The following is a 24591-nucleotide window of genomic DNA, read 5'->3' on the forward strand; positions in this document are numbered from 1 at the left end:
CATACCTGCATAGTAGTCTAGTTGTTGAAAAGTCATTGTGTAGGATTTAGGCTTTTTCACTTTGCAGAGGAAGCATTATGCAGCATAGATTGAGAAGCAGCTTTGCTTGTCGTAAGCCAGCTTGGAGAACAAAGTATTAACGCTAAGTTTTGTGATTAAAAATGAAAAAATACATACGTGCACTAAAGTGTGTGTGTGTATATATACATGTGCATACATATCGTTTGACTGTATTGGCATGTGTATGTATACATACATGCACGCGTATGTGTGTGCACCGTATGATAGGGGCTAAAACTTCTGTCCAAACTTATTTGATGTATGAAATTTACTGTTGATGTGTTATACCAAATTCAGTTTATATGCAGATGGTGATCTTTTACCATCTTGTGGAAGATCTAAGTTTGCTTGTCTCTGGCTATATTTGTTTAACCTTATGATCTTCCTATGTCTTTTTTTGCTTATGTTGCTACTCCCTTCTTTATGATCTCAAAAACTTCCGACTCCAGCATGCGTAGATTTCTGCTGCCTGCGTCCTCGTGCGTACAAAAACTTGACCACAGCACCCTCCATTTGCAACTGTTCACTTTCCGCTAATTTCAGGAGCCAGTTCAAAATGGTCTTTGTTCATATAATCTTCCATGATGAACTTGCTCTGCTCTGGCCTGTTTGCTGTCCCTTCCGCTCCCACTTCCTCTCCCTGGTTAGCATCTGTTCTCAGTTCTGTCATGTAATTTTACCAACGCTGGTATTAGTCATCTTTTCTGCATTTATTGTCTTGTATTTGTATATGCCTTAGCACTTTTCAGCTTTTGGGAAAACATTCCTTTTCCTTTTCTTGCAGCTCTTAGATTCACAAGTTGTTCTTTTAATGTAAATATAAAATGTGATAACTTATTTGAATTAGCAATGAGCTCTACATGTATTAAATACTGAATAATAATTGGAATTTTGTTTAAAACAGAAAATAACATTTATGTCCATGACCTGTTGACATTTCAACAAATCACCACAGTTTCCAAGGCAAAAGGTGCATCTCTCTTCACTTGTGATCTTCAGGTAAGAGGAGGAACACAATGGCACAGATGTCCTTACTGTTTGTAATAAGGTTTTTTGTGTCGCTGTATAGATTCGGTTTGTTAATTTTGTGTTACGTGCAAGTTGCGTGGGTACTAGTGCTCTTTAAAATTAGTACCTACTGGATGTTGAAGCTTTGCTTAAGGCAACAATTTTTAATGTAGTCACCTTATTTTTTTTCCTGTGCTTCATAAGATATCTTCCTGTGCCTGTTGTGATTGCAGCCTTTAACCTCCTGGTACAAAACTTCAGGGCATTTTTATCCTGTAGTAACTTCAACTGTCTTCTTTTTGAAAGGTCCTCTTCAATATAAAAGCTATTCCCTTCCCTTAACTTGCCAGTGTACTAGCCAACAGTGGTTCTGTTCACCAAGCATCTCCATCACTGTTTTTGTTACATTTTTATTTCTGTTAAGCTGTATTGGCCCAAGGAGTCCCACGGCAGTTGTGGTAGATTCAGGCCATAAAATGGTTCCATAAGGTATAGCAATCTGTGGTTTATTAAATGACTCATTTCTGTCCAAGTGAGTTTCTTAGCCTACCCATGTCATTCAGAAACCTTATTCATAACCAGAAGAGATGGCTTAGTGCTCTTCATCGCTTCTTATCTCTTCTTCTTCTTCATCGCTTCTTATCTCTTTGCCCTATGGGAGGTTAGTATTAAATATATTCTAATAAGTAGTTAGGGTTTTCTAGGTGTTAAAACTAGTGATGTCTTTCAAAGCACCTTTAAATCTGGTCATTCCAAAGCGCCTTATTGTTTGTGTGTACAGACACTTAGCTTTGCTAGTATTTCTTGTCAGGAAACTTTTCCAGTAGGCTAGAATATTAAACAGCTATTAATGTTTTTATCAGTCTAACACATTCTTTGCATTGTTCCATTTCTTCCCCTCTCCTATACTGCATAGAGTTCAAGCTATTTATCCTAGTCTTCAGGGCTGGGCTGATAGCTCTCTGCTTATCTTCTGTTTGTGTGTGTGTGTCTTTGGTGCTTTTTTTTTTTCTTTGTATTTCCTGCCAAAGTTCATTTTTAAGTATCCCAACCCCCTTCTCTCTTTGCTTCCTTGTTTAGGGAATGCCCTTCTGGCATGGATGAACAAAGCTGCTCTTAAGCTGACAGCTTTGCTTCAGGCTGAGGATTCTTTTGGCCTTGTATTATCTTACTTGCCTCTTAGTTTATGAGTGCCTATGAGTGAGGCCTGTCTATTTTCACAGCAGTCAGATACAGGAGAAGAGGTGCTGAGAATGTGTGTGGCAGTGCGGAAGAAGCTACAACTTTATTTTTGGAAGGACAGAGAGTTCCATGAACTCCAGGTGAGTTGTGTTGTTTCTGTAGTCTAGCGTGTCTCAACAAGGAGAGTAGTTGCTCTTTACTGCTTGCTATGCAGTCCCTATTCCTCAGAGGCACTACTGACTTTCAGAACGTTGTCTTCTGTTGGTTCTGCAGTGATTTAACAATGAAGCAGCAAATAAAAGTGAAAATACATGGTTGAAATCACAATTAATGGCATTAATACAGTTTCATAAATTAAATCAAAGGCTGTGTTCTATATTTTAACGTTCTGATTGTGGTACACGTGTAAGTCAGTGAGATGTATTAGCGTGCAGCCTCTATAAATGTACACCTAAAAATAACACTATGGAAGTGGGTCTACTTCTACACAAAGTTTTCCAGGTATGTCATTAAGTCAGAAGGTAGTTACTGACAGCAAGCACAGACACCTGCAGTTGTGAATACCAGAATGATAAAAATAACCAATGGAAGTGGGTAGAGAATTTTTCAGCTAGGCTGCTCTTCTAGAAGTTACCAGCTAACTCAAAGCACACCTCTACTGTGCAGGAATCTAGCCTTTTAGTTGAATACTGCCATTCCTTGACCAGCAGAAGTTGGGCTTGTGTGGTGGGGAATACAGTGTCAACAACAGTCCTGCCTGTTACACTCTGTGTTGCCAGATTTGACTTTTGCTTTTCTCTTGAAAAGCTGTTTTAACCTGTTTTCCTCAGGGGGACTTCAGTGTACCTGATGTACCCAAGTCTATGGCCTGGTGTGAAAACTCCATCTGTGTAGGCTTCAAGAGGGACTATTACCTGATACGGGTAAGACTGGGGTTTGGAATACGGTGTTTAAGAAGATTTGGATAGCATTGGATGCTATGGAGGTTGCTCCTGTGCTCAGGGATTTAGCTAACAGACGTTTATGAAAAACAGCATATGGTACTCTTGCTATATGTGGTTTTGGAAAGGGCAGTCTAAGTCTGTCCTTTTAAACTGATGTTTTGTCAGGAAGCGATCTGTTTATCACTGTTGAAACCAGCGTTCGAAGCTCTTGCAGAAAAAAAGGCATTGGAAAAGATATATTTTGGATTGGCGGCAGTCTGTGTAAGCTTGCGTTTTATTTAATGTATTAAGAAAGGAGATAGCTCTAAAAGGGAAAAAAAGACCAAGAGTATTTTCTTATCTGGCAGACAGTGGAGCTTAACCATTTTTTCTTTTTTTTGATTCTCTTGCTGAACTGTAGTCGTTTCAGTTTGAAAGTCTTTAAACTTACTGTCGTTAATCTAGTATCCACCTATGCTTCATTTGACAGCTATATTTGATTCTCTTTTCTGCCTTTACAATTGGCATCTGCTGATATTATAGGAAAATGAGATGAAGTGCATCACGTGTGTGTGTGTGTACGTGGGTGGCAACACTGATCTGTAGTCGACAGGAAGACTGCACAGTTTCAAGTGACTGTAAAAATTACTGACACTGCTCACAAAAGAAGTGATGCCTTTCTGCAGCCCTCTCCTAATGTTGATTCCTCCCTTTCTAGCGATACGAGTGGGTTTTTTTTTGGGGTGGGTTCAGTTCCCTGAACAGCATGTGGCCACAAGAATGAGTGGCTAGGGCAGGGAAAAAGGGTAGGCAGGTTGCTTGGCTTTTATTTTTTTATGTGGCAATGCTCACTCATGCCAGAATAAAACCATGTTAAGGTTTTGGCCTATATGAAATAATCTGGTTACACCAAGAAGTATTTGGACACTTTAACTGATGTTGCTACTGTGCTATGCATTTTATACACCTGTATGAACTATGTGCTCAGCTACTGTTACAGTAACAGGAATATATAATCTCAGACACAAAAGCGTCTTGATTTCCAAATGATGTATAAGCAAGATAAATGATGATATGCAGAGAATTTTATTGCTACTCTTTAAAATTGTACTTGTCCTGTTAGTGATTAGTCTGGGTTGTAAATCCCTCTAGGGGGGTTTTGGCTTTGGTCTTATGCAGCTTTGAAATTAAGGTTATTTTGAAAAACATTTTTAAAATTTTCTTTATTATCCTAGGTGGATGGAAAAGGATCCATCAAAGAACTGTTTCCCACAGGGAAGCAGCTGGAACCATTGGTAGCTCCTGTAGCAGATGGAAAAGTTGCAGTTGGCCAAGATGATCTAACAGTTGTGCTCAATGAGGAAGGGATCTGTACTCAGAAATGTGCCTTGAATTGGACAGATATTCCTATAGCCATGGGTGAGAATTAGCAGTAATTTTTTAAAATTTGCTTCTTTACTCCTTTGTATATGACAAAATCATTACGTTCCCAGTATTTAGAAACTAGCTGGATTTGGAATGTGACAGTTTCTAAAGTATTTCAAGTTGTACTCTGAGTGTGGAAGGTTTCATGTGTTTGTTTCTTCCTTTTCTTTGCTTCTAGTCTGTATGCCTATCTCCTCCTCGGAAAGGCATATTGCATATCTTTTATAAAGGGACAAGATTTGAAATGGAAGGTAGTGTGTTAAAGCACTGTAGTTCTTCTGAGCACCTGAGTGCCACAGAAATTCCTTCTGTTGAAAGATGAACAAAAAGCCTGGTAGTAGTCACTAGCAAATTGCTGTCAGCGTTGGGCGTTGAGTTTTGTTTTTAATAAGCAAAAAAGGGACACATTTCAAGGGGAAAAAAATTGAAGAGAATCCTTACTTTAAGTCATGGCTTGTTTCAAGGCATACTTGAGAGCAATCAACTTGTATTTTTCACTTGTTTCACTAATAGAACACCAGCCTCCCTATATCATTGCTGTTCTGCCAAGGTATGTGGAGATCCGTACTTTTGAACCCCGGCTGCTGGTACAGAGTATCGAGCTGCAGAGACCACGCTTCATCACCTCTGGAGGGTATTGAGTATAACTGATTATTACTTTTGTTGGGCTGTCTGAGTGTATGGTAGCACTCTGAAAAACTGGGAGAGGAAGAGCTTTTCTAACTTCCTCAGCTTAAGAAGTAGCATTGAAGCAGTCTGTTTTTTATGAACAGATGGATGGAGGCCATACCTTGAGGAGTAAGTGATAGAGTTGAGTGTCTTTGGGAATTTCTGATCACTGGAGATATATTCTTCTCCTTTCTTCTTTGCAATATTGCTCAAGTTGCCCTTGTATCTGATTGATCCATGTGTGTATTAACCAGGATTGTTTTTTTTGGATAGGGTATTGCTCCTTTCTCAGTGCTGGAACTTAGTAACTGACCTTTTTGTATTGTTCACAGCACAAATATTATATATGTGGCAAGTAATCACTTTGTTTGGCGGCTCATTCCGGTGTCCATAGCCACACAGATCCAGCAGCTTCTGCAGGACAAGCAGTTTGAGTTGGCTTTGCAGTTGGCAGTAAGTACTCAAAAACCTTTGGGTTTGCAGTGGATGCACTTGTGCAAAAGTACAGAAAAGAATGTTTGCCTGCTGCTTGGCTGTAGCTAGTCTGGAGAGTTTAACCTCCCTACTGCCCACTTTGCACAAACTGGTAAACTCTAGCCTTTTTTGACTTAAATTTTAGTTTTGTGCTGCCATTTCTCCATGTTGATCTATTGTGGTTTAGATGTTGAGATATCATCTTGTATGTGAAAGATGATCTCTCTTAGCTGTTTAATCGGTTACCTTCAGACTCCTTGTAAACAGTTTTGCTTGGAGTTGTGTGTTTTGTTTTGTCAAATAACCAGGATTTTTTGCAATGGCCCTTCGTATTACTCCTGAAATGTAATAATTGCTTAGAGATGCTGAAGCAGTATGTTTAATATATTGCTATTACTGTTTTAGGATTTTCTGGTTTCTGGAAACTTCCCTGGAACTACATTAAAATGAATTAATTGCATTTTGTATTGCTAACTTAAAAAAAAAATATATTGAAAAGGCAAATGAGTGAAGAGATAGTTGCTGTGATAGAGTGAGTATATAAATAACCAGAGGTAGCTCTCAAACCCTCCAGGTTATCTCAGTGACACAATAAGCATAGCATCCGAGAATCACCATCAGAGGTGTTAACTTTGGAAGATTATCCTTTTTCATCTTCATATTCTCTCCAAAGGATAATACTCCTGTTATTTCTTTAGTGTTTCATTCTCATTTATGAGGCCCAAGAGTTTTTAGTGTTCGTTAATTTGTGTGTAGGAAATGAAAGATGATTCAGATAGTGAGAAGCGACAACAAATTCACCACATAAAGAACCTCTTTGCCTTCAACCTCTTCTGCCAGAAGCGCTTTGATGAATCCATGCAAGTTTTTGCCAAGCTTGGTACAGGTAAGTGCTTGGGTTGGCATTGAGATACCTGGGTTAGGAGGAATAAAATGAAGCTCACAGACTATCGTGTGAGGGTTTTTGTTGGTTTTCTGTTTTGTTTTTATTTTAAAATAGGGATGTCTTGTGCAGAGCAGTCCGCTGTGAATGGCAGGTAGCCTAGGCAGCTATTTAGCTTTTTTTGTGAAACTGGTTATAGTACTTAATTAACTTCAGTCGGTGAGTTAAGGTAAATCATGAATTTGTGCAGAATATTTTTGTATTGTAGGCTGTTTTACAGCTTGCATAGCATGTACACAAGACCCTTGAAGTTGAGGCTTTCAGCAACTGCCAAAAGCCTACTTGTAGCTTGGAATGAAAAATAAGGAACATCTGTAGATTTGCTAAATCCTTGGGCTCAGACCAAACTGAGGACCCTTAACCCTGTTTCCTGTTTAATGAACCAAGCTACTGAAGCCAGGAAACTTTTCTGTTGTTTTGGAAGTCAAAATAGCCTCTGATGCTATTCCTCTGGTTTGTACTAGGATTATTGGAAGAACACCTGAAGACTGTACTCTACCATAGAACAGTGCTTAAGACTGAGATTCTTCTAATGTTGACAGCACATCCCTTGTGCATTTAAACCTAGAACTTTTGATGACACTTAACATCATATTTACTTTGGAAAACTACAATGAAAGAAAAGGACTGAGAACTCAAAATACTTTGAACTTAAATTAGAGGGCAGTAACTTTGAATTTGCTTAAACTCCATGAAAACGGGTGCTCATTAGTTACAGATGGTGCTATTCAGTTCTTGTTTCAAAAGTACAGTAAATCTCTTAAAACATAGCTTCTTCCTAGAAATCCTGTCCTACTGTCAGAGTTGGTGATGCTGGGATTCTGCAAGAAGAGCAGTAAGATGATTATAATAATGACTTGTCCTCCAGGTGTGCCAAGTGCACAGGTTGGAACTTGTTGTGCTTGGACTTTGAAACAGTCTTTCTCTTGCTTCTTGTGCCTTGTTTTAGCTTCTTTTCTGTAATAAGCAAATTATGTTATCTGTAACCTTGTGGACATACAAGTTGACTACAAACAGCTCTGTTGGAAAGCTAAGCTTGCTCAAAGGTTACATACATTTACGAGTTTGCAAAAATAATGTTATGAATGGTTACTAATACTAGTTATTTTTTGCGTAGATCCCACTCATGTGATGGGTCTGTATCCTGACCTCCTGCCCACAGATTACAGGAAACAGCTACAGTATCCCAACCCCCTGCCAGGGCTCTCTGGGGCAGAGCTGGAGAAGGCACATTTAGCTCTGATAGACTACCTAACTCAAGTGAGTGCTCCTATATCTGTTTTTAGAGCAGGGTTATTCAGTTTTAGCACACTTTGTTGGTTAACTTTGTGCAGGAAGCAGTACGCCTACTCCAGCTCTGTCATGCTAGTGTTAATGGGCTGTCTTCGTGGTTGGAAACTATGAGAAAGCAGGGGAACTGGAAGACGTGAGGTGCCCCGCAGATATGTGGAAGACGTCACACGTGACTTTAGTGAGGACTGGACAAAACTTACTCATGGACCAGATCTGAATGAGTCCACTATTTTATTTCTAGTAGCCTTCTGAAGGCGGCTTGAGCTCTTGATCTTCTGTTTTTGTTTGGTGACTATTGTGGAGGGCAGTCTATCCAGGAGACATGTCAAAAGCATGCATTGAAAGGTGGAACAGGAGGTGGTGGGTATTGTAACTTCCTGTCCTCTTTATTTTGTTGTAACTGGAATCTGAATTCCTTCTTACTAGACTAAAAGGAATTTTGTGTCTGAAGGAGAATAATTTTTGTGCCTAGTAGTCCAAAACCTAAATTGTTCTCCAAATGTTTTAAATGTCTCCTGCCTTCTCTAAAATGTCTCTGTTCAGGTTAACCAAGTTTCCTTCTGACTATTTCTCAAGACTCTGGACTAAACACACTAAACTATAAATTTGCAAAACAAATGTATACACCTGAACGTGGTTGGAAAGGTGATGTGTTGAACAGTTAGTAACAATAAAAATTCTTTAGGAAACAATTGATTAAAACAAGTTATTAAATTGGTTTAATTTAGTCTTTTTACTTGGTGGGTTATATTTGCTGAGGTGGGATGGAGAAATCCATGGCTTTTTCCTGTTAAAATTTCATTTGATGTCCTGCAGAAAAGAAGTCAGCTGGTGAAGAAGCTAAATGATTCTGACCATCAGTCCAGTACCTCACCGCTCATGGAAGGAACACCCACGATCAAATCCAAAAAGAAGCTGCTACAAATCATTGATACCACCCTGTTAAAGTGTTACCTCCATGTGAGTTTCTGCCTGACTTACAGGCCTTTCCTTTACCATGCAAGCTCTGTTGGAATTTCAGGCTGAAATGTCTGAGAAGGAGGATAAGGAGCTACTTCAGAAATTCTCAGGCAACTGTCTGTGGTCTAAAAATGGTCTGTGAAACTTTGGTGTTAGCTGGTTTGCTCACTGGTCAGGAAGTAGTTTAATGGAATAAAGCAGATGTGTCTGTTTCTGGTTGCTGCCTCAGTCAGAAGAACGTGGCCTTGCCTGTGTATTTTGAAGTTCTAATGAATGCTTCTCATGTTGCCTTGTACTGTTAAATGCAGGAGAGTATGATCTTTGCTGTCCACGATGTTTTTCAAAGCTCACCTCTCTTCTGGAAGGGGGGGAATAGCTCTCATTATGTTGTTTTCTTTCTGTCCCAACAAATTAGGGAAAGGAAGATGGGCCTTAATCTAAGATGTTAAGCTGTCACTTCTTATGCTATAAGACTTCCCCCCCCCCTTCCAACTCATGTTTTTGTACTATAAGCTTAGGAGGTGTGCATGTTTAAGTGCTCCCTTTTGCTTGCAGACAAATGTAGCACTGGTGGCACCATTGCTACGTCTGGAGAACAATCACTGCCACATTGAGGAGAGTGAGCATGTACTAAAGAAGGCACACAAATATAGTGAGCTCATAATACTGTATGAGAAGAAAGGTCTGCATGAGAAAGGTAGGTATGAGGTTGGGGAGGGGAGAGGAGAAGGGACAGGAGCATGTATTCCTAGTATTGAGTTTTAACTTGTCTTCAGTGAGTAGGCAATATTCTGAAGAGACTTTGTTTCTGGGTCTGTCTTGTGATTAAATCGGTCTTTGTTCCTGTTATCCGTTTGGCCTATGTGTTTAAAATAAAACTTTGTTCTGCCTCCAGTAGCAGAACAAGAAAAATGCACTTTTTTTGTGGTTCAAGTTGGAACGATACTTGTGGTTACAAAGGAATGAACCTTTTTGTTTTTCTGAAAGCATTACAGGTACTGGTGGATCAGTCGAAGAAAGCCAACTCACCTTTGAAGGGTCATGAGAGGACAGTGCAATATCTGCAGCATTTGGGTGAGTGTGAAGGAGAGCATTGTTTTTGTGAAGGTGTTACTGTTGTTTGGCTTAGTGGTTATTCTACTGTCAGCAACTTGCTAGAGACTTACCAAGCTAAAGGGTATCCTTGTCATCTTGTCTGGTTTCTTGCATGATGCAAGCTTCAAGGTTTAGTTCATGAGTGTCTTGTTGAAACTTGACTATCTTATTGGAAAACATTCCTTACTTCTGATAAAATTTTCCATTGGTAGAAAATATGCCATAGTATTTTGAGTTTTCTTCCAGTGATGATTTATCATCACTGACGAAAGGAAAGTCTAACTTCTGGGTTAGGCTTTCCAGCTGAAAGTCTAACTTCCAGTTGCTGGGTCTTGCAGTATCTTTCCTGAGCTGAAGAATCCTATATGAAGTTTTTGTTTTCTGTGTATAGGTAGATCTAGGTTATGACCTAACAGTTGTAGTTGCTGGTCACAGCATCACAATAGGAACCTGCTTAGTTGACTATTCATTGTGAACTCCCAAGTCCTTTTTCGGTTTTGCTACTTTTGAGAATAGTCCCGTCCCATCCAATAATATTATTTATTTCTAAATGCACAACTCTTTAAATGTATCACACTACTAGTTTGGTAGTGAGTAGTTTATGAGGGAAATACCTATGTTCATGTCCTAGTCTTACACTGTTGGCAAACTTTGATTTCGCCCCCCCCCCTCCTACAATTACTTCTTTTAAGAACTCCTCCTGGCTTCTGTTAGCAACATGTTTATTCAATGATAATACATTACTTACAATGACATTGAGACCTCTCCCGTTTGTGCCATGTCTCTCTTACACTTCTTATTCATTGGTGTCATTTGGTAACATCAGTCATCTTAAGAGAAGTGATCTTCTAATCTAACTTAAAAAATAATTCTGTCATCTTGATAAATTCATCTAGATTTACCTATGTCAGCTGTTCATTTGTTTTACCTGAAATTGATGTTTAAGACCTATAATTATGTAAGTTGTCTGGAATACTTTTCTAAAATCTTGGCAGCTTGCTAAATTTCTTTTAGTCTTCTGGAGCTCCTCTGGTGTTTCAGGACTCTCCTGAAAATCAGTTTTCCTGTATGCTTCTTGCTCAGCTCTTAAAACTGATAAAGAATATTCGGGTCTGTTCACTTCAGAGTAATGAAATACAGTGGAAACAATCTAGAAAGTTAACTATTGCTAATAAATGGCATGTTTTATGCTAATGTCACTTGCAGCTTTTCCCCCCAAGTAAATAGCAGAAATGTAATACTGTGTGTGTGTGTGTGTTTAACTGCACTACCCATTCTGCTTTGATTAATTGATAAGTGTCATTTCTGGGAGTCACTTAAATAAGATGGTAAAAGCATTTCAGACTATGGGGTTTCTACAGATTTTTTCCTCTGCTCCCCCTTTGGTGAGGCTTCTGTAGTTAAGAGCTTCTAATCTAAGTAATAATTGATTTTTTTTTAAATTATTTTTTTAATTTTAATTATGTGGGATGTATTTTTAGTTGCTTTCACTTACATTCTGAGTGAAGTAGAAACTCTTCTTCAGTCATCTCTTGTCTATAGGTTTTTGGGCATTTAATGAAATATTCTTAAATAGTTCTCAGGTAATTATAGAAAATTTTATCCAGGCTTGTAGCTGTGGTCTTTTAAGTCATCAAGAATGTATTACTGATTTGGGTTTGATACTTGCCATGTGTCAACAGAGTAAGTACTTATTGTTTATTGCATCAAAGCAAATATTAATTGTTTGGCCATGTGATTGGCCATGCCCATCAAAAATATAAGTATATTTTTTTGCATATATAAGTGTATATATATAATATTTATAATATATATTATTATATATAATATATATTTATATATATTTTTGTGCATAATATAATTATATATCTGTGCAGAGTTAGGCACAGGAGAATGATGTATTTGATTGGGTGGTAGATAGTTCTCTGTATTACAGTATTCTTTATCTGTTAGAAGTGTTATGCAGAACTTCTTTGTATTACAGCTTATATTTAAATTAGGGATCTGTTGCTGAGAAAGTTTAGAAATTCGGTGTCTGCTTTAATTCTAGCAGCACAAAACATTCTTGCCTGTGATCTTCAGTGTAAATCCCCACGCAGCTGAATGTTATGTGCTGAGGGAGCCCGTTTTTTTGTTTTGTGATGCGATGTTGGCCTTTTAGTATTCTGATCTATAAGCTTTGGTAGTTACTTGATGAGTTCCTCCTCTCCTTCTGCCATCTTGAGTGTTTTGAGTAGGTTGTAACTTCATGTTTGATTTGGTCATGATTTCAGCAAAGGTAACTTGATCAGTGTTTTGGAAAGGAGCTGTTCTAATTATTCTCACGCTCTTGTTTATAAGGAGTTAAGACTTTCTCTTCTCTGTCTCTTGTTCTACATGAGAACTTACTCCTGTGATTTGTCCTGTCCTTTATTTAAATTTTCTCAGTGAGGTTAGCGAACCCATTACCATACAATGTCCTGTTAATTCAGAAGGTTAATTGAAGGTCAGATAATTTCAGACCCGTGACCTTAGTGCCATTTGCCAAGTCACTGTTTTGTTTCTGAAACTTTGAAATTGGCTTTTCTGGGGGCTATTTTAATTCACTTCATAGCACTCATTTTCTGTTTTTTAAAATAGTGCTACTGTGAGGATGCTGCTTGTTTTAAATATTTAAAAAGTAACTTACTCCTGATGATATTGTGGGATGAAGAAAAGCAAACAATGGCTGCCTTTTTATAGGGCTGGCATAGGTTTCTGTTTCTTGTATAGTTGTGTTGTTGCATTGTTTGGGCAGTGAATGCCTGGGTGGGTTCTGATCAGGAGGGTGGGGGAAAGTCTTGTTTTCCTAACATGCTTTATAAACTTTGTGAACTAAATTGTCCAACTGAAAGTATTATTTTAAAGAGGCAGGTCCTAAATTTTCTTAAAAGCTGAAAAGTTATTACCTGTCATGAAGTTTCTATGCCAGTTACTTCAGTACTATGATGCTTTACTACTTGTTACGAAGTATTTGACCCTTTGCTTATAGAAGTCATTAGACTGGCAGCCTGGAAATGGACTGAAGGAAATTACATATGTGAAAGTACAGTCTTTTTTTACCCTAGTAGAAACAAATTGTAAGGGAAGACTTTTGGAATGTGATTAAGACAAATGAGCTTGGTTTTGGTCTGAACTGTTTACATTTGGTAGCACTTAGTATTTGAGTTAATTCTAGTTCCTTTTTAAAATTATGTTTGTAAAGTAGTGAAATTGTGACTTAAGCAAATCACACATTCCAGGCTAGACTGAGTGGGGAAAAAAACCAAACCGGATTCTTCCTGTAAAGTAAGCTTTGCTGGGTCTGAAAGCACCTGGTTGTGTTGGGAGTAGATAGATCTTTAGGATTTTAACATTGAGCACTGCTGCTTTTTGTATTCCAGGCACAGAGAACTTGCACTTGGTATTTTCCTACTCTGTTTGGGTGCTAAGAGATTTTCCTGAAGATGGACTGAAGGTAAGTGTGGTTGAAACGGGCACCTTGCCACTGATATTCTTAGTGCAGTGTATGCAATTGGGAGAACTCAGTGTAAGAAACCATGTATTAATGCTAAATCAAATTAAATATATAATTTATATTTTCTATGTTCAGTACTGTGGTAAGATTAGCAGTAGATAGAGCAGGACAGCCTTTCAGTTTTTCTCATGCTTTCCATTCTTGGAATACCTTATCTTGTAATAAGTAGCTAGCAACCTTTGATACAACATTTAATGTTATTGATGTCATGCTTTTTCCGCAAGAGCCTGATTGAATATTTAAATGTCAAATGTTAATTTGCCTTTCTTATTTTCCCTTTCCCCTTTCATATAGAACTGACTTCCTATATTTGGGAAGCGTTGGGCACCACAAAAGAGTGTTAACTAAGGTGGGGATGTTTGTTAATCCTTTCAGATGCGAGGTAGCTTCTGAGTGCCTAAATAAGCTGCTCAGATTTTTCTTATACTTCTTGTGTTTATCTTTGGACATATGTGACGATATGCCGGGCTTCAGTGTCTCAGAAAATACTGTGGCACTTAAATTAAAAAAAAAAAAAAATCACCATTCTGTAAATAAAATTTTGTTTAACAGATATTTACAGAAGACCTCCCTGAAGTGGAAGCTTTGCCACGAGACAAAGTGCTCAGTTTCTTGATAGAAAATTTTAAAAGCTTGACTATTCCTTATCTGGTAAGAGCTCAATCTGTACTGGTGCATTACATTCAGGACAACGTTACATGTAAGGCTTTAGTTCTCCAGGTGTTGGAGCCTGGTGCTGTCTCGGAGAATGCTAGCTTTGCCATAAGTTGTGCAAAGAAAAAATAATTAAAATCTTGGAAGTCAGGCTTGGTAAAGGCAAGCATGGAACTGTTGCTTGCTTATAACAAATTACTTCCCAGAGGAAATTTCTGTAACTGAAACTGAACATGTATTTACAGGAACACATCATTCATGTCTGGGAAGAAACCGGTGCAGACTTTCACAACTGTCTGATCCAGCTGTACTGTGAGAAAGTGCAGGGCTTAATGAAAGAATATCTCAATTCTTTCCCTGCAGGTATGTTTAGCCTTTTCTGGTGGGAAGACCAGGGGCATGGGACAGCACAGGGGAGCCTTCGCAGTGTATTGCTGTAAGCTTTCCCTGCTCATATCCAGAAGAAGGTATCCCAAGTGATGAAGGAACTGGAACAAAAAAAGTTGAGGGTTTGTAGGGGAGTCTAGTTTATTGCCTCCCTAGAGATCTTAAGGGACCAAGTGACACTTTGTTCATGATTAAGTGTGACGGCAGCTACTGCTCCCTGAATTCTACATGTTAAGGGTAGGGAAGGGTCTTGAATAACTGAGTCTGTTGTTTTAGGGAGCTGAAGTAGTTTGGCAGGTGCACCAGAATCCCAGCCTATATAACAGTTTCATCAGCATTTGGTTCCTCCTCATAATGATTTGTTTATCATCTTCTGTGTGCTAGTGTAGTGAAATAGTTGTCTTAATGTAGCTTATGTTGCTTTCTTCCGTATAGATAAAACTCCAGTGCCTGCTGGGGAGGAAGGAGGAGACCTGGGGGATTATCGCAAAAAGCTTCTACTTTTTCTGGAGAAGTCTAGCTGGTATGAGCCTAGTCGACTAATTAGTGACTTCCCCTTTGATGGTGAGTTCAGTTTCCGTAGGCTAACTAAACCCTAGCTTATCACATTGTACAGCAAAACCTCCTCATTTATTGTAGAATCAGGGTAACTAGAAACAGAAAAGATGGCTGTATCTGTAGTTGTATGCCACTGGTGTGTATACTAACTCTGTTTTTGCTGGCACAGTTGGGTTTACTAGTCTCTGCAGGATTCCTGTAACTTGACCTAAGACCTTGTGGTGTCTCCCATCACTTAAATATTTACCCTAACTTTTTGATGAGCCTGAACTGCTCAACAGATCTGAAGTTTGTTGTATCCTAAGGTTACTTAAGAGTTAATGAAATGTTACTGAGACTAGTGTGAAGTAGACTTACAGTCTCAGTGTAACTTTAACCTGTGCTCAGACTATAGTTCCTTCTGTTAGTCTGATCACTAACGAGCTTATGTTGTCATTTCTCTGTGTAGCTATTGACTAATTGTTCATGCTGTCACTAGGTCTCCTAGAAGAACGTGCTCTGCTCTTGGGTCGTATGGGGAAGCATGAGCAAGCTCTGTTTATTTATGTTCATATTTTGAAGGACACCAGCATGGCTGAAAAGTAAGAAGTTCTATATTTTTTGACTCACTGCCCTGTGGATAGGATGTATAGCGAAATGTTGCTATATGTGAAGTATGAACACTGTAAGCCTTCAGGATCTTCTGGGTTTCCATGTTTTCTTGACTTTTAGGCTCTTCCAGGTATCTGTTCATTACAGATGATGCCAAACCCTAGAGGCTTACCTTTTCATGCTCTTCTGTCATTGCTCTTAGAGCAATATGACTCTCATCAGTGAGTTCGTTGTTTCCACCTGTCCTTAGCTTGTGAACTCCTGCATATTGTTTTGCTTCCTTTCTCTCTCTTGAGAGATGTTTACTAGTCCAGAGGCAAAGTTAAGCTCCTTCAATTAGCAGAATCCTCTCTAGTAAAGATATGGTATTTTGCTAGATGTATCGTGTCAGGGAACCTTCTGAGTGGATCTGAAGTACTTGGGTGAAAATAGAATTAACTGATACTGGCAGGTATATCTGAATACTGGGACCTGTTCAACATAGCTTTTTTTAAAGCTAGTTTCAGCAAATGTCTGGTAGAGGACATTCAGGCCCAGTATGCAGTGTACACTAATAAACAGCTTCTCTTTGCGATTCAGATACAATAATTTGATATATCTACACATTTATTTTTATGCTATGATGTATTGATTGGAGACATCTTTTTTCCCTTTTTTACACAGCTGAATTAAATTTAGTTTCTGCATGAAAGCTTTTTAAGTCGATTGGAAATGGGAGACTTGCACAAAACCTCCCTTTTTGTCAGCATTGTAATGCAGAGTAAATGGTGTAATTTTGTTGTGTAACTTGATTAATTGATCAGAATTGGATGTACGGTCACTTAACTTGGATGGCTTCAGTAATCAAAGCTTTTAAATGTTAATTTCTGTGGACTGATTCTCTGGGTTCCAAAACTGTCCCTGCGTTTCACTTAATTCTTCTCTGTTCTAGCTACTGCCATAAACATTATGACAGAAACAAAGATGGCAACAAAGATGTAAGTAGCTTCATCTTTGCAGTCTTCCTTTTCAGTAAGGATGTATTAGACTATTCATACCATGTTAGGGAGTTTAAAGTTTATGCTCTGTATATACTTTTTCAGGGTTTGTGTAGGTGGACAGGAACCTATGTATAAGCTCTTGGAATTTAGGAATTACTAGATGATTGATTTTTTTTTTAATTTTTTTAAAATTTGTTGAGAATGTTACCCTATCACTGGAGTTGAGTGTATACTCTGTAGCTAAAATTGTGATGGAATTCAGAAGACAAAATACTGTGTGTGTATTCCACATACTTCTGCAGAAAAGTTAATGTTAAAAAGCAGTGGAGTGTTGGTTTCTAAAGATTATGAATGAGTTATGTAAGATGAGGGAGGTGTGATTAAAACTACTTTTATAGAAAAACTTTAGTGTGTAATGTAAGTCTTAAAAGGCCTTTAGCATCATTGATACTTTTCAGTTTTTGTTGTTTTAAGATAAGAGCTGCGTAAATGAGCACTTCAGAATTTTGAGTGGTATCGGTACAACTTACTAGTACCATTGCTGGGTTCTACCAGCACTGTTAATTGTGGATGCATGCAGTAGTTTCACAATTTTCCTTTTCTGTGCAACAGGTCTATCTGTCGCTGCTCCGGATGTATCTCTCCCCACCTAGTGTTCATTGCCTGGGACCAATCAAGATGGAAGTGTTGGAGCCTCAAGCCAATCTGCAGGCTGCTCTGCAGGTTTTGGAACTACATCACAGCAAACTGGATACCACCAAGGTAAGAAAGACTTGTAAGTACTCAGTTTGTACTGTTGGCAGAAGGTACTGGAGTAGTCAAGTGAGAAGATTGTAATAGTGTCAAGCTAAATGTGTCAATTCCTATTCTATTTTGTTCTCTATTCGTTTTTGATTTTTCCTAACTAAGTATATTTTGCTTCAGGCGATAAACCTACTCCCAGCAAATACCCAGATTAGTGAGATTCGGATCTTCTTAGAGAAAGTCCTTGAAGAAAATGCCCAGAAGAAAAGATTTAACCAAGTACTCAAGAATCTTCTCCATGCTGAGTTCCTGAGGGTAAGTACCCACCACCTGTCATTTATGGGAATGGTGTTTTAAAACTGATGTTCAATATTTAAATTAACTGTTCCTTATATGGGATGTGTGTCCTCCAGGTGGTGCTGTAGTGCACCTGAAATTATAGATGTGCATCAGGTAAATTGAATGTCCCTTTACTGGGAGATGGCAAATACACTCATTTTAGTTTGGATGAGGTGCGTGCTTTTGCTGTAAGTCTGTGGACTCACTGTGCTCTGGTGTGCATTGCAGGATGATCTTGGACAGCATGGACTGGATTTCTTTCAAATAAACTAAACCAGATGATGCACTTCAGTAGTTCACCTGAACGCCCCTTAGTGATTAGAATGCCTTAGTCTGTGGACCAGACTGAGCTGAAAGTAAAATCCTGCAGTTCATATAGTGTGGGTGTTGGGTGTTCAATACCACCTGCTCGGCTCTACAGACCTTTTGTGCTGTACAACTTGCTAATGTAGATATAGCCACCGAAAATTAAACATTGTGACAGGTTTCAGTTTCACCGGGCTAGAAGGGAGCAGTGGTGTGGCATTGCTTTGGCATTGCTTTTTGAGCAGGTTTTGGTTCTTTTCATTCTTCTGTAGGTCCAGGAGGAGCGGATCTTGCATCAGCAAGTGAAGTGCGTTATTACAGAGGAGAAGGTGTGCACTGTATGTAAAAAGAAGATAGGTAACAGGTGAGAGAGCATGTGCCTTAAAGCTTGGGAAACTGAATCAAGTATGAATCTTGTACACTTAAACTAAGAATGTGGCAAAACTTGGAACGTGTATATACGCAGAGAGAACAGCAATATGAGGGTGACATTTGAAGAGTGTTTGAATTGGAAATTACATCACTCAACTGGGTGGCTGGGAAAACATTAAAGCTTTAGTCAGTGAAGTTTATTGCAAGAGTTTAATCCTGCTTTCAACAAAGGAGAATAAAATCCCTTCAGAAACCCATAAGACTTACTTCACAACTCTAGAAGGCATAATTTCTCATACTGAATTTGGAAAATTTTGTAAGAACACTGCCTACTACCTGCTTCTTAACTCGAATTAAGAAGAATGATATAAAGAATCTCAAACTAAAATACATGTGTAATAGTTTTCTATATCTGATGGCTTTGTGGTTCTCTGGCTGATTTACATTTTGTAGCCTAATCATCTTAGGACATCTAAAAGTAGAACTAATTCACTTGATACCTGGATGCCAATAACTTTTCTTGTACCATTCCTAGTAGGTAATTATGGGTTGGTATAGAATGCAAATTTTATTTGCACTTTTTCTTTTTCCTCTTTGAACTCTAGTGAGATGCCACATGACTAGCTTATTTGTTGTTTCTCTTATTGATGTGAACCCTTCTGAGATGTCAGTAGCATTCACAATGATAGGGAAAGGTTCTTTTTCCAAAATATTTTAATGAACATAGGTCTAAATATACTTACTGCTGTGCATATTTTTTGCTGTTAGTGTGTAGCATGTAGCATCAGAATTTAAATTTGCAGATGCAGTATTGTTTTAGTTATCTTGGATTTTTCTAATGCTGTTAATTTCAACAAAATTTTGGAGGTCAATCATGTCAGTATGTCACCCAGTCTTTAATTTGTTACCAGTGACTTCCAAGTAGTCTGCCTATAGAAATGAAAATAGATTTTTTTTTTTTTTAAACGATACTCTTAAAAATCCATAGAGTTCTTTTGTCTGGTTTTCTCAAGAATATATTCAGGCTGTAATTTAAACAGCAAAGTGACACTTTCTTGTAAGCATCTTTCTCTGATTCTGACACAATTTGGATGTTCTTGTTTCAATAGGGAAAACTGTTTGTTTGTATTGACTGTTGATTTTTGTGTTCTGTCTCTTTACAGTGCGTTTGCTCGATACCCTAATGCAATAGTTGTGCATTATTTCTGCTCCAAAGAAGTCACGTTGGACACCTGACCTTGTCATGGTCAATAATGCCAACATTCATATGAAATTCAGAACTGACGACTTAAGAAGTTGATGCGCCTCAGATTTTTGAGGCTTGTTGCTAGGTTCTCTTATACTGAGTAGCAGTCAATTGTAACTGTGGAATGACTACCTATCTGGCAATATCGATTTACTAGAAAATTACTTCAACCATGTTGTTATAGTGCTGGCAACTACACTGAACCTCTCAGTACTCAGATGAGGAACAGAAACTGATTTTTGTAGCGAGTTTTGTATTGCACTCCAACCTTGCGAATGAGTTATTAGACAGCTGTTGGGCATTCACCACAAGTCAAGTTTTACTATAAAACTTACCTCCATAGGGTGACAATGTTGTGATTTGGCCTTGTATGTAAATAGTTCTTTCAAAAAAGAAAATTCCTTTAAAGTCTTTGCAGCTGTACCAGTGTTGCATGGAGATCACCAGGTGTTTGGCATAGAGGAGGCTTCTGTGCCTATTTCTAGACGTAGAATGTATAATTTTACTTTCATCTCAGTAATGGGAATGTCTAAATGCTGGCCAAAGGAATCCTTTTATTGATATTCAGTGTTATCACCTGACCTTCTGATAAGCAGAAGTTCCACAGGAGGTAGTCAGACGAACAGTAGATACCACTAGTAAGCATTTTTTTCTTTTTACTTTAGTTTGAGAGCTGTAAATTGAATTAACTTGTGTGTTGTTTGCACTGAATATGTTCACTCTTAGCATGAGTGGAAGCTCAGAGACTATTCTAATAAGTTCACATCTGCACTCATACCAAAAAGAAGAACACTCTGTAAAGCGACTTCTGAAGGGAGTGAACTATAGTTACTGCTTGAGCTTCTAGACTACACTTGAGATGTGTGTATATAAAGTTCTTCGGTCTCTGGTTCACTTTCCAGCATTGAAGTAAAATCCAGACTATTTCTACATCTCTCTATTTTAAATGCTCTAGAACTGTTCTGCTCAGGCTGGTACTGTTCTTAAGTTAGTCTTGGGCCAGAAGTCTTAACTACAAAAACTAGATTGTAACATACTCCTTGTAGGCTGTAATATTTTTGTCTAACTTATTTTTCCACAAACTTTAATCTATAGCAGATTGGTATGAGGGATACTAAAAGGTTTGATTGGTGCAGAAAGAATCTGTGCAGTGGTAATGAAAAGGCAGCAGTAGCAAATAACCCAATAGCTGGATATCTGACTCCCAACATCCTGGTCTAGCAATACTTACAAATATGTAATTATTAAATAGTATAGAACATGGCATGTAACTACCAGATACTGCCTCTTAATCAAGAAGTAGACAAATAAAGCCTATCTGCCTACGGTGTAACTGGATCTCAGCTAACATTATAGGTTTACTTAAGCCATTGTTAGGTGAGTGTTTTTTAGGAACAGATCTGCTGTAGGCTGACGAGTCCTAATTCACTTTTGTTTGCCAGTGTTAATAGTTTCCCTTCATAACTTTGTTTTTTCCCTTTCCACATGTGTTTGTATTTATTGTTCATATGCCATGCATTCTTATGGATTTCTTGGTCCAGTGTTTTGCTACTTCTGTACTTGGATGTCTTGGGCAGTATTGCTACTGATGTCTTTCTGCAGAGGCTGGGTAGAGGGAATCTGTGGTGGTAATGTTTTTAACCTTGTATTTCTTCTATTTGAAGAAGAGAGCCTAAAAATACTTACATTGGATTTGCACATTCTGTATAGATCTTTATATACTCGTTCAGGTACAGAGGGAAGATGGTTTGGGAGAGTTGTGTTTACAGGTCATTGAGAATGAAAGAAGGGTATTTAAAAAGGCGCTGTATTCTTTGTATACAGATATAACAATATTGCTCTGATTTTTACCTATCTTATGTTTAGAACTGTTAGTCTGATTTTTATTGACCTTCATTATCTGCTACCAGGAGAGCTGTATTCACATATGAGGATCTTCATTGTGCTCTTACTTTCACGGTTAAGGTTGTGCCTCTGTTCACCTCCATTGCATACCTTTTACAGAGATGTGGTTTGTGATGTTTTTTTTTTTTTGTTGGTTCTTATAATGTGGTTTGGGTTTACTAACCATACAGCAGGTTTATCTAAAGCAATAGATTGTAATAAATATTGTGAACCAGTGTGTGTTTCAGTCATTGTGCAGTTAAGCTTCTCTGGGCTGCTGTAAATGTTTTTATATATTAGTCCTCATTTTCTCCTGGAAATCAGACCCAATGCAGGGGCTCCCAGTATCACTCCTGCTTTAATATGTGTAACTCAAATGAGGCTATGTCATATGAGAGCTGTCATCACTTCTCAGCTTTGGTTTTTAGATCTACAGGTTTATAGTATGCTTGTGAATGTTCTCAATATCCTACTAAAACACTTTTGTATTCTCTCTTTGAAGAATGTTTTTGAAATTCTTATACCATTAAATACGTACTTATTAGAGAACACTAAAATTACTGACAGTTTTTTTTGGGGTGGGGGTATGCTATTTCCAGGTGGGGAGGAATGTTGAGCTCTGTGTGACCAAATCGGGAAATATTTAGGTTCACAGGTTTGCAGTTGCTTAAATTGTAGGTCATAGGCTAGTCTAGTGTTGGAAGTAGAATATTGATCTTAAGTTTTCCCATTCTATAGAAATGGGAGATATCAGCACTGAAGAAGAGTCTTTGTATCCATGTCAGACAATTGAGTATATTGGTATTTCTGGAGAAAACCAACCCACCAAAAAAAAACCCCAAACCGAAACCTTTGGAATCTTCATCTCTTCTAATTATGCACCTGCAAGTCGCTGCATCTCGGCTCTCCTCTCAGTGCTGCTAATGGGAGCAAAAGGGGTCCCTTGCAATATTTGTGCACATTTTAAGTACATTAGTATAGTTGGTGATGGTGTCATTTGTTCATGCTTGCTGACAAAAAAAATATCTGAATGAAATGTAGATACGCATCTACTTTTATCACTGTGGGGATGCTAATGCAAGCAGAAGTAAAGTTACCAGGTGTGAGGCCATCTCTGTTGCCTCATGTTTTGATGCCATTTTTCTTGTTTGTTTTCTTAATCTGCTAGGAAATCACAAAAGCAAGTAGCTTCTCTTTGGATATTAAGTTGGCTGTCAACGGTGTCTGTAGCTAGCTAAAACTGCACACAAACACTGTTTGCTAATGGATGATCTGTTGACTATGAAACAATTCTTAAGCATATGTTCTAAAGAGCTTTCAGTTTTTCTTGAGAGAAAAATTCAAGAGAAATTCTGTAAATATGTGATCCTTGCGCAGAGATTTCACTGGAAGAGGACAACTTCAGGAGAAGACAGGTAAGCCTGATTTTAAATGCAGTTGGGCACTCACAAGATAAAATACAGGTTTTATATACTGCCTTGTAATAAACTGTTGGGAATAATTGTGATTTCTCCATGTTATCTTACTGTGTGAGGCTGCCTCAATTTTCCTGTAATTTATGGTCATGAGCTATATTAGATTAACTATAAATAAATCACACTTACGGTTCTGTAATTTTTCTAAGATAAATAAAACCTAATATGACACTCCTTCACTTTCAGTGCAGTGGTATGCAGAAAGCGAAGAGACTGCTTTTTCAGCCCAGTGTCTATCTTTACCGTACCATTTGGTACCACATGAGAGCTTTACGGCAGTTGCTGGCTGTTTTGCAATGGTATCACGTTTGCTTTTTGCCTGTGCCTTGACTGTAAGTCTGTGGATTCACTAACTAGTACTGACTTGTTTATGTTGGAAATGTCAGTGCCTGTGCTTTTATTAGTTTTCTTAAATTCTGATCTAGTGACTGACACTAATGACAGGAAATGATTAACGAATGGGACCTTCCTAAGAATGTGTCACATTCTCATGTTTGTAGGGAGCCGGTGACATGCTGCATTACTGGCTTTCATACATTCTCTGCCACTTTCTAATTGTTGAAACACTTAAGTTTGTTTTTTTGGTCTGCTGATTCAGTTAAGCTCTTTAATAAAAAGCTCCAGACAAGCCAACTGTCAGCAGCTGTTAACAAACTAATCACTTCCAGTAAACAATTTCCTTTATTGTGCTTTAAAAAATATTTAGTAGTAGACTGAAAAAAAATCTGCTGTTACCTGTTATACAATTTTTCAAGAACCTTTGGTGGAAGAATCAAGACTGTTACATAGAAATGAGAACAAAAGGGGGACTTGTGCAGGCTGCTCACATAGCGAGAGGTTAGATGTGGTGGTAAATTAATGTTCTCTGAGACATCCGAATGCAGATCAAATCGTGGTGTCTCTACTCAGACCTCCCTGAAACTTCTCTGAATGGCTACAGTCAATCACAAATTCAGCTTTGCTTCTGGCTTGTAAGATGGGAATTTTCTTTCTATTTCAAAATATTCTTTTAGGGTATGCTGAAACTCCAAAAGGGTTTGAAATGGCCAAAGTCCTAGACCAGAGGTTCAACAAGGCCAAGTGCAAGGTCCTGCACCTGGGTCAGGGCAACCCCCAATATCAATACAGGCTGGGGGATGAAGGGATTGAGAGCAGCCCTGCTGAGAAGGACTTGGGGGTACTGGGGGATGAAAAGCTGGACATGAGCCAGCAATGTGCGCTCGCAGCCCAGAAGGCCAATTGTATCCTGGGCTGCATCAGAAGCGTGGCCAGCAGGTCGAGGGAGGGGATTCTGCCCCTCTACTCTGCTCTGGTGAGACCCCACCTGGAGTCCTGCGTCCACCTCTGGAGCCCTCAGCATAAGAAAGACACGGACCTGTTGGAGCGGGTCCAGAGGAGGGTCACAAAAATGATCAGGGGGATGGAACACCTCTCCTATGAGGAAAGGCTGAGAGAGTTGGGGTTGTTCAGCCTAGAGAAGAGAAGGCT

At 38.5% G+C, this 24591-nt stretch overlaps 1 protein-coding gene across 1 annotated transcript in view; it reads left to right on the top strand.

Annotated features, from left to right (window-relative positions):
• VPS39 (vacuolar protein sorting 39 homolog (S. cerevisiae)) overlaps nt 1–23199 on the top strand; it is a 26175-nt gene extending 2976 nt beyond the window's left edge. The window contains exons 5-25 of the mRNA XM_009319250.1: nt 965–1059; nt 2292–2390; nt 3081–3173; nt 4409–4592; nt 5112–5232; nt 5600–5720; nt 6498–6627; nt 7802–7944; nt 8794–8937; nt 9493–9634; nt 9925–10011; nt 13434–13507; nt 14120–14218; nt 14467–14584; nt 15044–15172; nt 15645–15747; nt 16689–16734; nt 17350–17499; nt 17662–17796; nt 18399–18490; nt 19662–23199. Of these exons, the coding sequence (XP_009317525.1) occupies nt 965–1059; nt 2292–2390; nt 3081–3173; nt 4409–4592; nt 5112–5232; nt 5600–5720; nt 6498–6627; nt 7802–7944; nt 8794–8937; nt 9493–9634; nt 9925–10011; nt 13434–13507; nt 14120–14218; nt 14467–14584; nt 15044–15172; nt 15645–15747; nt 16689–16734; nt 17350–17499; nt 17662–17796; nt 18399–18490; nt 19662–19734 (2378 nt within the window). The 3' untranslated portion in view covers nt 19735–23199. The remainder of the gene's footprint in view (nt 1–964; nt 1060–2291; nt 2391–3080; nt 3174–4408; nt 4593–5111; nt 5233–5599; nt 5721–6497; nt 6628–7801; nt 7945–8793; nt 8938–9492; nt 9635–9924; nt 10012–13433; nt 13508–14119; nt 14219–14466; nt 14585–15043; nt 15173–15644; nt 15748–16688; nt 16735–17349; nt 17500–17661; nt 17797–18398; nt 18491–19661) is intronic.
• The last annotated feature ends 1392 nt before the right edge of the window (nt 23200–24591 follow it).

This window comes from Pygoscelis adeliae, unplaced genomic scaffold (genome assembly GCF_000699105.1).
Source record: "Pygoscelis adeliae isolate BGI_AS28 unplaced genomic scaffold, ASM69910v1 Scaffold22, whole genome shotgun sequence".
Taxonomy (NCBI): domain Eukaryota; kingdom Metazoa; phylum Chordata; class Aves; order Sphenisciformes; family Spheniscidae; genus Pygoscelis; species Pygoscelis adeliae.